Genomic DNA, 15729 nt, shown 5'->3' with positions numbered 1-15729 from the left:
AAACGCGTCATAGGAAAATGTGGGGGATATGTAAGGATAGAAAAAAAAATACGGATGCGAACAGGTGTAACAGGTTTGCATAAGAGCTCTCAACTAGTATAAAATAATTTTATAAATAGTGTCCGATCTCACGTCATATAAAATATTATTTAAAAAAAGGCTGGGAATGTAAAGCGAAACGCCATACAGAAATGCAAGGTTGTCTACGATTAAAAAAGCCGGTGGTAAACAAGGAAACCAGGTTTTCAATTCAAAACACGAAACGTTATAAGAACGTCACTAGAGCCGCCATCTTGGATTTCACCAACCTCGTTCCCAGGGCCTCTCTTCCTTTTTTCGGAGAAAAATAGCGGAAATTGCACAAATCAAGCTAGAACGCCTAAAGAAAGTAAAATAAAAACAAATTGTATCATTGTTGCTTTAAAGAACTGGAAAAATAATGAAATATGCCAAAAAAGAGAAAGGATGAATAAAAAAGCTGAGAGCAAACAAGTAAAATTTCACAGCATTTATTTAACATATAGGATGGTTGCTTGTTTACACATTACATCATTAGCAAAAAAAAAAACATTATTACAAGGTCTAAAAAGTAGAATCGATTGGCTTTTAACCAATAAATACAAGTATCTTGAGGTAACTTGCCTCATCTTGATCTTTCGAGAGCCATCTCTATCAATGTAGCCAATGGAATTCTTGAGAATATGGTTGCGGGGGGGCAGGCTGGCAAGACTGGCTAAGCTTTTCTTCTTTGTGGTCTTTTCTTTCTTTCTTTTGAGCGTTGATTGAGCCTTTCTAGCTTTTAACTTGGTATTTCTTCTAGTAGTTGTATCAGTCTGAATCGTTTCTTCAATAAGTACAGGGTTTTCGCTTGGTATGCCTTCAATCACGTGTTCTCTGTTGTCGTCACCTTTTCCCAAGTTGGGAATATTGGGTGAGGATGCCGTTGAAGATACGCTTTCTGCCTTTACTCTTTCCATCACTGAGATGCAAGTGATGCGATATGTCAATTTTCGGTAGATTTTATATCCACTTTATGGTTAATTTCCCTTACAAGTGAGCATGAGTAACTCGGTAAACATAACTTTGCTCAAAATGAGTCACTCACATCTATAAGTGAGATCGCAACAAACCAACGATTGACGAGTGTGCTTAGCGTATGGGTATTTTTGTTAATTTTGTCACAAATCATTTAGCCGAAGTTACAACAGAAATCGCCACGTGAAGAAAGGTTGCTTGAGATGCTTTTGAGGAAAACACTAATCAGAATTCAATGGGTAAAGATTCGCCAGACGTTTTTGATGATGTGGAGACAGAGGAAGAAGAATATGACCACAACGAAGACGAACAAGAATAGGATGATGAAGATGTGGAAGAGGGTGATGGTGATGATGATGAATCCAGCATTGAAAGTGACGAAGAAAATGACGAAAGACATTGGAAAAAAGCTGCGTCTAGAAGTTATAGATGATCTGAGTTCAAATTATGATGAACAAGTAAAACGATACCAGGAAGAGGGGTCGTCTAAAAACGTGGCCGAGGCCAAGGCCTCTAATTTTCTATTACCTTCATATAGAAAAAAGTTACGAGGCTTGCATTTGCATTATCTAAAGTGGATTCGTCATTTCAAATCTGATCATATACACAAAGAGGTCATGGCAACTCTACGTCGCTACATGGACGACGATGACATGGATTTTGAGGAAGCCGCGGAATCAGCTGTGAATAAACGGAAGTTTTTATTGAACAGAGTTTTTGAGCCAATAGAAGTAACGGACGAATCGCCCGACGAAGAGGAAAATGGTAGAAAAAAGAAACAAAAACCACTCCTGAAAGTTGACATGGAAAACAGTGATATTTGCAAAAAGCACGCAAAATGAATTACGCAGGCTATACGACAATGAAGCTAGCTAAAGTAAAACACGTTAATGTATTGTTGTGCAAAATAAATAAGGCACTATTACTATGATATTGTCGTTTGAGTGTCTACCATCAGTTTCTTGGCATTTACGCTTGCCGTTTGCACAAAGTTAACAACTCCAAGTTACCCTTGAACTTATTTAGAGTCACCCTGAGCTACTGGGCTTGGGTCCCTAACCCCCCGTACTAAAAAATATTTTTTGGTTTAAAAAAAAAAAAATTTTTTTAAAAAAAAAAAAAAAAAAAAGAAAAAAATGGTTCTTATATGGCACCGCTGTTTACTCGTTTTGTGATATCGGAAATTACTACTTTAGCCATGTAGTGAGATATAAATTGCATTTTTGAAATACAACAACTAGCTTTTTCTGTGTTTTTTTATTTCAGTTTCCACTAAACTGGCGTGATGTTGGTTATTAATTGGAATGAATGAATGTAAGATATTTTAATCTAGCACGGGGTCAATATATGCTGCCCTCAATATAACAAAAGTTCCATAAGGAACTCACCACCCAAGAAAGACAGAAAAATCAGCGAGATTTTCCGTGTATAAGCGCAGTTATGCCAACACAAACATATTTTACCCTACGCTATACGCTTTAAAAATTTGATGAAAATGATGTACTATGTATTAAAATCCCCGAAATCACTGCTCTTTGTGAAGAAATTATTCAACATGACACGAGCGTGGGGCAAAGAAAAAAATCTGAATCCCCGACGGGAATCGAACCCATGGCCTCCCAGATACCGGTTGGGCGCTCTAACCAACTGAGCTACGAGAGACTCGCTGTGAGCTGGGTCATTATTTTACTAGGTTGATATGTGACACGCGTCCTGCATACTGCTAGGATCAGCAATGTCGAAATCATCAAATGTGTAGTAAATAATAAAGATGGTAAATTTCAAGCTCGGTGATAAATAATGAAGAAATTATTCAACATGACACGAGCGTGGGACAAAGAAAAAATCTGAGTCCCCGACGGGAATCGAACCCATGGCCTCCCATATACCGGTTGGGCGCTCTCCCCAACTGACCTACGAGAGACTCGCTGTGAGCTGGGCCATTTACTAGGTTGATATGTGTGTAGTTGGTTAGAGCGCCCAACCGGTATCTGGGAGGCCATGAGTTCGATTCCTGTCGGGGACTCAGAATTTTTCTTTGTCCCACGCTCGTGTCATGTTGAATAATTTCTTCACTATTTATCACCTAGCTTGAAATTTACCATCTTTATTATTTACTACACATTTGATGATTTCGACATTGCTGATCCTAGCAGTATGCAGGACGCGTGTCACATATCAACCTAGTAAATGGCCCAGCAAACACCAGCGAACACCAGCGAATGATCTCCCATTGTGTTCCATGTGTTACATGAGCAAAACAGCATGGAAGGAAGAAAAGTTTGCTTAATTTCAACCAAAATTTGACACAATATCCTTTGTTTAAATGCGTTGCTTTCGTAAACTTTGAGGCAAGGCTTTGTGCCAGCATATTTTCTCTTGGCCAGCTTCATTGTGATAGAGGCGATTGATGAAAAGTCCGATTTCACGTGATAAACTACCAACTTCCGGTTGGGGCACGGTACGCGTTGTTGTGATTGACACATTTTACGCATTCTGATCGTTCTAAGTGGAAGAATAAATTTTCAAATTCCGGTTCTGAGCTGCTATATAATAAACGTCGCGCACGCGCTTGGTACGGAATCCGCTGGTCACTGTTAAGATTAGGGTTTCGGGCCTCTCTAGGGTCAGCAATAATCTAGCTCAAGGTCAATGTGCTGCCCTCAGTTAAGATTTCCATAAGGATTTCAGCACCCAAGATTTGCATAATAATTAAGCACGAGGTCAATAATCTGCCCTCATAAAACATGAGTTGAAAATCACCACACAAGTAAGACATAATAATCTAGCACGGAGTCAATATGCTACCCTCAGAATAACATAAGTTCTATAAGGAACTCACCACGCAAGTAAGACAGAATAACTTAGCACGAGGTCGATATGTTGCACTCAGATAACAAGAGTTCCATAAGGAACTTACCACCCAAGAAAGACAGAAGATCTAGCACAAGGTCAGTATGCTGCCCTCGACCACATGAGTTTTACAATGAACTCACCACACAAGATATAATAATCTAGCTCAAGGTCAATGTGCTGAGGGATTGGGTGATACTCAGGTGGTCAGTTCCATAAGGAACTCATTACGCAAGAAAGACATAATAACTTAGCACGCGGTCAATAAATTGCACTCAGATAAAGAGAGTCCCAAAAAGAACTCACCACCAAAGAAAGACAGAAAAATCTAGCACAGGGTCAATATGCTGATCTCAACAACATGAGTTTCATATTAAAAGTGTAAAATAGCGTTCTCTGGTTTAACAAGTTAAGAAAAAATATGAGCTTTCGGCTATTTTACTATAGCCTTTGACGTCAAAGGCTATAGTAAAATAGCCGAAAGCTCATATTTTTTCTTAACTTTTTAAACCAGAGAATAACGCTATTTTACACTTTTAATATGTCTCATCCTGGTTGCAGTTCAATTTTTAACATGAGGTTCACAATGAACTCACGACCCAAGATATAATAGTCTAGCTGATCAAGGTCAATGTGCTGCCCTCAGTTAAGATTTCCATAAGGATATCAGCACCCAAGATATAAATAATAATAAAGCACGAGTTCTATATATTCTGCCCTCGTAAAACATAGGTTGAAAATCACCACACAAGTAAGACATTATAATAGAGCACGTGGTCAATGTGCTGCCCGCAGAATAACATGAGTTCCATTAGGAATTCACCACGCAAGTAAGACATAATAACTTAGCTTGAGGTCAATATGTTGCACTTAGATGACTAGAGTTCCATATGGAACTCTCCACCCAAGAAAGGCATTATAATCTAGCACGAGGTCAATATGCTGCCCTCAAGATAACATGAGATCCGTAAGGAACTCACCACGAAAGTAAGGCATAATAACAGCACGTGGTCAATCTGCTGCCCTCAGAATAACATGAGTTCCATAAGGAACTCTTCACGCTAATAAGACATAAGAACTTAGCACGAGGTAAATATGTTGCACTCAGATAACAAGAGTTCCATAAGGAACTTACCACCCAAGATATAATAATCTAGCTCAAAGTCAATGTGCTAGCTGCCTTCAGTTAGAAGTTCCATAAGGAACTCACCACGCAAGTAAGATATAATAACTTAGCACGAGGTCAATATGGTTGCACTCAGATAACATTAGATTTCCATAAGGAACTCACCGCCCAAGAAAGACAGATCAATATAGCACGAGGTCTATATGCTAAACTCGACAACATGAGTTTTTCAATGAACTCACCACCCAAGATATAATAATCTGGCTCAAAATCAATGTGCTGCCATCAGAATAACATGAGTTCCATAAGGAACTCTTCACGCTAATAAGACATACTGTAAGAACATAGCACGAGGTCAATATGTTGCACTCAGATAACAAGAGTTCCATAAGGAACTTACCACCCAAGATATAACAATCTAGCTCAAAGTCAATGTGCTGCCTTCAGTTACTGAAGTTCCATAAGGAACTCCGCACCCAAGATATACATGAAAAGGCACGAGGTCAATATTCTGCTCTCATAAAACATGAGTTGAAAATCACCACACAAGTAAGACATAATAATCTAGCACGAGGTCAATATGGCCAGAAATCGCGGACATTAGAGTCGGCGAATTTTGATGCATCGTACATTTAGCGGTCACGAAAGTTGGTAATAGCCGCTGATACAAAGGCCTGACTTTGGGCTCATATACATCGACGATAAAACACAAGAATGAGGCCTACATAGAGTAATATTTCGAGTAGTAGGGAAACTACTGCCCAAAAATATTGCATGTCAAACACACTGGAGCAAAAAAGCTTTCAAACGATGGCTTTTGCAGCAAAATTGGAGCAAAGACGGCTAAAATATCGCAGTTCAAAGACAGCGGATTTTTGGATTTCAACATGGACTGCCGTCTGGTTTTCATTTCGACGATTTACGGAATTTTTAAAAGCAAAAAGCGGGGCGAAGAAATCAGCATCTAAGGTGAAACTTGTCCAAATAGTACATCATACGGTGCTTGTCCTCAAACGATCGCGGCACTTGGGATATCCGGATTATGTTATCTGCTATGGCGGATCAAAATCTGCTTGGGATGCAAATATTGGATTTCAAGCCTCTGTAATGTAGAGCGTTGTATCAGCCAAGCTTCGAAAATAAACATCGATGAAAAGCAGGGCTAGTAACATTTGTTGATGAAAAACAACTAATCAGAAAAGCCGAGGGAACTTTCAAGAACTCGACAAGAGGGCTCTTGTTCCCGGTAAGCCAGAACTTGCTCTGTTTATTTTTTTTTATTTCTCTCATACATTTCCTTTGAGTGTTTGGCGGCCATATTGTCCATTAAACCCGCGCGTGCGCCGTTGCGTTGACCAGAATTTCTGGCCATGTATGCTTCCCTCAGAATAACATAAGTTCCAAAAGGAACTCACCACGCAAGTAAGCCACAACAACCTAGTATGAGGTCAATATATTGAACTCAGATAACAAGAAATCCGCAAGGAACCACCACCCTAGAAAGACATTATAATCTAGCACGAGGTCAATATGCTGTCCTCAGATGCAAACTGTTCCATAAGGAACTCACAATCGGTGGGTGACAAAAAAATGTGCCACGAGTTCAATATGCTGCCCTCGGACAACAATAGTTCTTCTAAGGACTCAACACCCAAATTATAACACGAGGTCAGTAAACTGCCCTTAGATTACAAGAGTTCCATAATGAACACAGCACCCAAGTAAGACATAACAATCTAAAAAAAGGTTAATATGCTGCCCTCAGCGAAAAGCGTGTCTATCAAATCGGCGTATAGTTTTAGGAGAGAAAAGCCGAGAGAAATTTATTTTATGCCCTTTTTATCAACTATTTTGCTTGTTTAAAAGCAAAATGGAAAGATATAGTGAGGAAGCTTGTCACTCTCTTACCGAATTCCGCACATAGTTGTTAACTCTGAAGGGACTGTTTAAATTTCTTTTTCACACACTATTAAAAGCGGCGCTAATATTTAACCTAAAACGATTAAGAACGCAAATTTGTACTGGTACAAGATTTTCACACACTAAAGCGTTGCTAATATTAAACCTAAGGCATCTAATTTCGTGACAATTGATTAATTTCTGCTGAGTTGCACAATTCAGAATTGCAACACCATTAAATGCAGATGTGAAGTGATATTTACAAGTGTTTTTGTAGCCTGTTGTGAAATTACTTCCGGTGGAAGCAGTGAAAGCTGAAATTTTTTGCTTCTGTTAGAAGTTAATGCATCGCTATAAGAAAAAAAAAACTGCAACTGTTTTACTGCTTTGGCAATATCCAAACGAAAATTTACTTCTCAATGTGGGGGTAAAGATTGCGTGACGACACCAAAGGTAACTCTGTCGTGCGTAACCTTTATCAGGAACCCTGCATTAAGCCGAGTAGAAATCTTCCTTTAACTCGAAAGGAAAAAACTATTTCGATTAAAGGCAAACGACAAACTTTACTATTTTTAACCAAGCCACAGTATATGAGTCGCAAAGCGCCCAGCCGTCGCGACTGACAAATACAGCATTTCCTCCGCGAAGATGAAAAAAATGCTTGAACTGAACTACAAAAAAACTATTACTTAAAATTCTTTAAAAGACGTTTGAATTCTTCCATGATATGTTCGAACAACAATGCCCAGGATAAACCTTCTACTTCATGCAAAATAGTCGGTATCTCGAAGAGATCTTTGATTCTAAATCGTGATAACGGCAACTATTTACTGTGTTATTTAAGAACTTCAACCTCCCTTGACGTCAGAACAGTGCACAATTTAATGAACCGTTGTCGGCCACGCAAAAGCAATGAAATAAAAGTAATTTGATTGCGTTACAACAAGGCTGCACAAATATCTAACACAATTAATCTAACGGCTGTAGTGAAGGGTGGAGGGAGTGAAATCACCTACGAAACTCCTTTTTTGTGCAAGCTATAGTCATCAAACATCTCAGCTAGGGATGAATGAAAATACTAGTTCTCCATGCAAGGAAAACCGGGATAAGCTCTGAGCTAATGGGCAACGACGCTCAAACTTTACCAGATGGCACATTATTATAATAACCTGCGATGAATTGTTACCGAATGCTATCCTATATTTAAGTGCAATATCGCGAGCTCACAATCATCGCGTATTGTCCATTCGTGATACAGAAACCCCACAAAATGCCTGGACCACAACTCTTGACTAAGTGCTCATGGCCCGAGTTATTACGAAATACTAAAAGACTGTTATTTTTTGCGAAGAACGTTCTTAATTTGTTGAAATTTTGTCCGAAGCATATCAAGTTGTAGACTTATGAGTAGCTGATGTCACTAAACTAGACAACTAGAGAAGTATTTCGAACTGTGTATAAAGCTTAGCGCGGCTCGTAAAGAAAAAACGAAATGCAAAATATTCAGATGAATGTTTATTTATTGTTGATATTTATCATCCAAGTATAACGCAAGTCCCCATGAAATCCCACTGATTAACTTCAGTGACGTATGAAACCCTTTCTCAAATAACTAATTCCACGTTTTCTTCTATGAAAGTCATGCAGCTGTCGGTGGATCTGTAAAGAAAAGTAAAACCAATTGTGACTAAGCAAACGTCTCGTTATATATTGGTAGATATGCTCTCTGCTCAAAAGCTTTATTTAAAGGTGTTCTGATGTGACGGTATTTATCTAACAAGTGACTGTGATCACTTGTTTTACTCGGGATCATGTTATTATGGTTAGGTTGTTTTTTTTTTTTTTTTTTTTTTTTTTTCCTGCCAAATCTAAGGGACGGACCATTATTTTCTTGGAGGGGGGGGGGGGATGAAAAATTTTCCTCTGCAAACCTTTTTTTTAGTTTATGCACTTCTGCAAACAATTTTTTCCCGAGATTGTTACTATTTTTTTGTTATACATATCGTCTTTGCATTCAATTTATTTTGTCTTTCCAGGCCCTGCAAACAATTTTTTTCAATATTTTTCATCCCCCCCCCCCCTCCAAAAAAATAATGGTCCGTCCCTAATCATTTTTATATGTTCTGTAAAGCCTGTAAAGCGCTTATTGTTACATGTTTATACAATCTATTTAAAGTTGACGGGATCTTAATTGGCGTTGTTGTGAAGATAAACAAGCAAACGTCAATTTGCCACTACTCCGGTTGGTCTAAAGACGGAACGATGAATGAATTTTTCGAAAATAGTGCCAATTTAAAATATTAAAAGTGACAGGCCAAACACGGCTCCCACCGGTCGCTAGAAGTTAGCCTTCAGTCTGTTAACGGAGGATTTTACTAGCTCTCTGGAGCCGTTACAGCATTGATATTTATGCCATTGTGTCTGCTAGCTATAGCTCTCTGGCATATTTCGTTAGGTTTATCGGCTCTTGTTTGTTGAAAGATTCTTAATTGCCTTCAAAAGAATGTAATGTTTATCAGATCCGTTGGTCTCTAACCGTCATCTTGTTTGAAGTGGCGGTTAGCTTGCAGGATAACGTTTCGTTATTCCACGATTGCGAGGGTCTAAGATCCAAGTATTTTTATGGCTTCTACGGTCTCTAGGCATTGAGAGCGATGGTTTCTTTGAGTTAATGTTTAGCTCCCCTTAGTTTGAGTGATTGTGATTTGAGTTCTTGTATGGGGCTAAACTTTACCTCCATTATTTTTTAACTGTCTTGTTGCGTTACTTGCATCCAACAAATAAATTCTATGGCAGTTTGATTACTGCATTTGAAAATTCTAGGATGCTGCAACGATGTCTCCTGGCAAATGTTTTATCTTAAGCAAGACTCGAGTTTCGGTCCTTCGGTGGACCTCATCAGTTGCTCCTATGTTAAAGTCTCATCGAATCATTTGGAATCATTCTATTTGCCGTTTAAAGTTTTATAGCTCCCACAGCACAAATCACAACCACTCAAACTAAGGGGAGCTTAAAAACAAAGAAACCATCGCTCTCAATGCTTAGAGACTGCAGTAGCCTTCAAAAGACTCGGATCTTAGACCCTCACAACCGTCGTAACGAAACGTTATCCTACGAACTAACCGCCACTTCAGATATACGAGCTGACGGTTAAAAATCCACTGATCCGATACACAAGATAGACTACAACATTCCTTTAAAGGCTATTAAGAATCTTTCAACAAACATGAGCCAATAAACCTGACGAAATATGCCACAGAGCTAGCAAACACAATGGCATAAAGATCATCACTGAAACGGCTCTAGAGAGCAATAATTAAATCCTCCGTTAGCAGATTGAAGGCTAACATTTAGCAACCCGCGGGAGTCGTGTTTGGCCTGTCTCATTTTATATTATCAATTGGTGAAGATATGTGCTTATCAGCTTCGCACAAAATATGACTCTCTAAGTGTAGTGACAGTGACAGGAAAAATAAGAACTACTTCAAACACTAAAAGGAAGTCGTTAGTACAATGTACTTTTCAAGTGGCTACACTCGGATGTCAAGTACCTGCGAAACATTCTTACCGAGATCAAAGAAGTCCAGCTTCAATCTGTCTTCGGAACACCCTGACCAATAGACCAAGTAACGACCCTCGCCTGGCCATCCACCGTTTGGATGCACACACTTATTGTGCTTCAAATTCTTCAATGAAGAATCTGCCAATCTGAAATTGTGAACAATAAATTAAATCAAAAGTTTCTTCTGTAGTTAGGCCGTATCATTAGGACGACACTTGGTTAAGGTTTTGTTAAGTTAGGCTTTTATTTGCGTTTATAGCATCAGTCTCGAATCAGTCTTAAGATGGCGGCGGAAAAAATAAAATATTTTGCACGGTGAAGAGGAGGGGGAGTGCGTTGCAGCTGCATTGACGTATATAAAAATTATATCAAACCAGTTATAAACACACCTGACATGATTGGAAATGCTCAAGTCACATGAATCCTTCAGCATAAGTTTCTTTCCATTAGTTGGGCTGTTGTCTAGAAAAAACACCACAACATCCATTCAAAAATAAGCAACACATGGGTAGAGAAACCTTTGCCCGTGTAAGTCCACTGGTTTTGCACGTGAATGGGCAGTTTCCATGAGATTTTCCCACAACTCCACCACAACAGTGTGTAATATTAATGCATTGACTTATTTCACATGACAAATTTGACTAACAACATAGTTCTATTCTCGAACAAACCGGTCTGGCGGGCCAATTCTGACTTTTGGAAGGCGCCCTCAGACATGGTAGAGAACAGGAAGAACAAACAAAAGATAACCAAAAGAGAAGACAGTTACCCTGGGGACAGATCACTTTCTTGCTACACTTGTGATGGATGACACCGTCCCAGTCAAAAACAAACATCATGTCGGTCTCATTACAAGCACTGCCTCTGTTTTTGGTGAAGATAAGATGAGTGCCATCAGGTGGAGAACAACCTGCGTTGTTTGGGACAACGCAGTAGTCACCGTAGCTTCGTATTCCACTTTCTGTTAACAAAAAGATAAAAATACTTTAGTTCAACATTTGGTTTATTATCTTATAAATTCTAAACACAACATATATTTCAGTGCTCTAGAGGCATTCTGAGAGTACTACAATCTGACAAGTTCTGAATACTGGCTAGCTTTTTTATTCTCAGGCCATATAAACTCGCGAAAAAGCCATCCCGGAATAGTTTCAAGCTTTAATATCATCTTCAACATGAATGATGAGGGCTTGAAATTTTCCTATCACAACTGATTAAAAGAGGAGATAAAGGCATTGTGTTATTTTATTGACATTTACAAAATACGTTTTCTGCTTCGGTTTGTATTTCAGAAACAATGATATGAAAAATTAAGATTAATAATGAAGACAGAAATTTTATTGTTTTGAAACACAATGTAAAATGGGAAATGAGTTTACACAAGGATTTTAAAACGTATACGTGCGCAATCAAATATCTATGGAGTTATGGTGAACATTATAACTTTTAAGTTGCTTCGGTAAAAGGAGCTACAGGGTTTTTTATATATTTGCTGACAAACTTTAAATAAACATTGGTGGAGAAAATATATTAAATATTTAAGATAAAGTGCTCACCAGGACAATACATGCATGGTTTTTCTTCCATTGTAACCAAACTGGGATCACACTGTTTTCCGCCACAGCGCGGTTTGGGATTGGTGCAAGTTTTGTACCTTTTCTGCTTGCCTTGCTCGCAAAGCTTGTCGCATCTTCCCCATTCACTCCACTCAGTTAATCCACCATCCACTAAAACAATAATAGTAAGATTTATGATATTTTTTTCAAATGTAAATTAAATGAAATATGGGTACGTGTAATAGGTTAGAGATGGAAACATGCATATTCATAATAGATGAAGACGTTATCAACAAGAGCCAGCACAAGAAATTCAGCCAGAAATACATTTTAATCCGAAACCGTAAAATTCCGATTGCAACAACCATTTTCACTTTCGGATGTAGCAGGATTTTCCTACTTGTTGTAGCTGCCAGAGAGTGGCAAAACAGATATGATTTTAACCATTATGAGCCATCTTAAAAGCTTTGACCAAGGCACGTTGATACATATCGCCTCTAAAAACAGCAAAAAGAGCAAATTAACTTACAGTTGTAAATAATAAAGATGTTAAATTTCAAGCTCGGTGATAAATAGTGAAGAAATTATTCAACAATTATTTAACTTACAGTTAATTATTTAACTTACAGTTTTTATCAATATTATTTTTCTCATTAACCTTAAGATGCATTTTACCTGGTTTTCTATCTTCGTCACAATCATCCTCGTTCACCCAATACCAGATCACCCCGGGATTTCTCATTCCGCCGTCCCAAATCCAATCTGCTGGCTGCCGATCCGTGCCACCCCAGATTATTGAGCCCGAGGGGTAGTAGGTGGGGCTGTCGGACGTAGTCAGTAGAGCCATTTTATGAGTTCCTGTGGCGTCGAACCATGGCATTCGCTTGTTTAAAGACTTCCACCAAGAATACTACCAGTTGCTAAACTTTCTTGTCAATTGCACGTTTGTCTGCTTGCTATTTGTTGCCATGAAGCTGGAATATAAAGCAAAACAACGTCCACTTCTGAAAAGGCAGCTAATAAAACCTTCAGCACGGTTGAAAATGCTTGTTTCTTATTTACACTGCTAAATGCTGGTGATACCTTAACTATTTTTGATATAAAGTAAGATATATTAAATATACAAACTATCGATGTTGTTATAACAGACAACTTTTTTTTTTTTGATATCGATTTAAAGAAAACTTGCGCAATCATTGAAGGTGGAAAATAAGTCAGTGCTGGAAAATAACAAAGCAGTTGGAGCATTTTACCAGAAACTTCATTCGTAAAAATAAAAGCAATTTTTCAGTATGAAAAATAAGAAAGCACTACATTTGCATGCGGCTATATACACTCCCTTTATCCAAAACAAGATTTAAACATGGACAAAGGCGTTCACTGCATCTAACCTGTATGAAGTTGGAGCTTCAAAGATCCCTCCCCAGTGACGTCGAGATTGGCATCCATCATGTATTGAAACGTACCATTGTTGTTGAGATTTTTGATACTGTCTGCTAAATCCAGGATGGAATAATCCCTGTTTAATCCTGGGAGGAACTCATTTCTGAAATAAATTAATCGTGAAAACTTTATATTAAGGCAGAAAGTGCGATGATAACGATAATGGAATAGTTGGTAAACATAATGTTATGACAAGACGGTTGACATGGTGGGTTTGAAATTACTCGGCTGTGTTATGAAAATTGCATGTTGACATTTGTTTTCCACAACAGTTTTTTATGCTTTCAACTTAAGACTGTCGGTTCCTAACCACCTTTAATAAAATATTTTTTTTCCAAATCATCTCCTTAAATGTTTTTTTTTAAATATAAATGCTAAGAAAAGTAAAAAAAAATAAAGTAAAATAAACCTTACAGTTTCTCCTGTTTAACTTTATGAAACTGAGATATGTTTTTCCTTCTTTACCTGCGAGGAACTTGAGCCCGCGTCCAGTTGTTGTGAGCGCTTGTCACAATCAGAGAAAATGCTCCCTTAGCTGTTGTCATGTCACAGTAGACCGGGAGGTACTGGGCATCACTGATTTTTATCATTTGGAAACCATCCTCGTCATACTTGTTACCAGCCCTCAGTCCGCGTAATTTTAGGTCATTACAAGATAATCTACGGCAAGAACAAACAGTCTTATAAATTATATGTGTGAAGCACATTTTTGTGGATTATCGATCAGCTGATCGACTTCCCAGGTCAAATGTACATGTTATTATCCTTGATATAAGTCAGCTGTCAAAAACACGGTAAACGAGTTAAGTCACTATGTAAAATTTTCCACTATCTTGGCGAGTTTACTGGTGGATGCAAACCGACCAAAGTTGGAAACGAACCGACCTTTCTTAAAGGTATGAATCGACCAAGTTGAGTTCAAACTGGTTGAGTACTAGTCGACGCTTATACGAAACGTGCAGTAAATGAACCAAATAACTCCAAGTGTCCATTCTTTAAAGGTGCATCCAAAAACGTTTAGTATATCAAATTGGTTTTATGAATTTGGTTCAAATGGTTGTAAACTCTCTGTTTTTAATAATACTAATAATAACTTTATTCTTTTTTATAGCGCAAAATCCATGCATAAATGATCTAATGCGCTTTATCATAGTATTACAAGAATAATGTACTTATAAAAAATATTCATATATTTACCTATAAAAAACCTATGTAATTGAAATCGCTTAAAAACTTAAATAAAAAGATTAAAGCCCCCAATACACATTTCGATTACGATTACGCGTACGAGATTGAGTATGAGTACGACTTTTCAAACCTAGTGCTTATGCTATTGTTTATCACATTTCACACCAATCTCGAACCATAAAGATGAGTGAGGAATGAGGGCTATGGCAAAGTGACTGCATTAAAATTCGACAGTCGTACTCGTACTCGATCTCGTACTCGTACTCTCTAAAGAAACTTCAAGCCTCAAGTCTGAATGTTTTTTTTAATATCTTATTTTAGATGTTCCAGCGCATAGCCCGCTCTCCAACATGGTGGATACTGCCAACGTTCGTGCCACTTACCAACTAACAGGCTATCTTTATGAGCGTTTATACATTGGAGCCCCGGACATAAAAAACAGTGCCAGGGAAAGGGAAAACGTGTTCGCTCATTTCATTAAAACGGGACTTGTCTTTGTCGAGGTCATCGTTTTTTCGCACATTTTAAATCAGTGAAAATTATTTTGGCTGGGCTGAAGAATATTGCTTGTTATAATGGCGACTTTTTTACAAATGGTTTCCCTATTATAAGGTTGTAATTTTACCTTGTACCTTCTCTCATCCAGAATCTCACCACACTTGGGTTTGGCTTCTCCGTTTCTAAGTAGGAGGCTGAGCTTGCACCACTATTATATACCAAAGAACCCGAGGAATCGTCCACAGTAGATGCACTGCTTAATAAGAGGTCGTTAGATAACGCCAATCTTGGCATGCGCTTTGCTAAGTTGCTGTTCTCGTCCCAGGAGTCGAACTTCTTTACCATCTTTTAAAAGAATGTCGATCCTCTTTTCAGTGTAAAAAGCTTTCATCTTTTCAAGAGCTTCCAGGCCAGGAGACACGTCAAGATTGTTGTAATAGCGCAGCCAGTCTGCAAAGGTGCGCATGCCCTTTTCCGCAAATGTGCGCTTACACCCCTCCCACTCCTCTCTTGTAAGCACGAATTGCCCTTTCAACTTCGAAAACCACGCTGGGTAGTCAGGAAGCCCA

General features: G+C 38.4%; 3 protein-coding genes across 6 annotated transcripts in view; all 3 read right to left on the bottom strand.

Moving 5' to 3' along the window:
* The window catches only part of LOC144637456 (hemicentin-1-like), a 211294-nt gene that overhangs the window by 122646 nt on the left and 72919 nt on the right, over positions 1–15729 (bottom strand). The window lies entirely within an intron of this gene.
* Positions 8416–12964, bottom strand: LOC144637962 (properdin-like). Its single transcript, XM_078497045.1, has 6 exons — positions 12707–12964; positions 12032–12202; positions 11245–11436; positions 10865–10937; positions 10482–10621; positions 8416–8572 (listed from the first exon to the last, which is right to left on the bottom strand). Exons 1-6 carry the CDS (start codon positions 12909–12911, stop codon positions 8553–8555), a joined length of 801 nt encoding a protein of 266 aa, XP_078353171.1. The 5' UTR covers positions 12912–12964; the 3' UTR covers positions 8416–8552.
* Positions 12868–15505, bottom strand: LOC144637963 (uncharacterized). The gene is made up of 4 exons (XM_078497046.1): positions 15288–15505; positions 13940–14134; positions 13423–13577; positions 12868–13005 (listed from the first exon to the last, which is right to left on the bottom strand). The coding sequence occupies exons 1-4, from the start codon at positions 15503–15505 to the stop codon at positions 12965–12967; spliced, it is 609 nt and encodes a 202-aa protein (XP_078353172.1). The 3' UTR covers positions 12868–12964.

The sequence above is a fragment of the Oculina patagonica genome, chromosome 14, assembly GCF_052425735.1.
Source record: "Oculina patagonica isolate OP01 chromosome 14, crgOcupat, whole genome shotgun sequence".
NCBI classification, from domain to species: domain Eukaryota; kingdom Metazoa; phylum Cnidaria; class Anthozoa; order Scleractinia; family Oculinidae; genus Oculina; species Oculina patagonica.
This window is presented reverse-complemented; position numbering and strand designations above follow the sequence as displayed.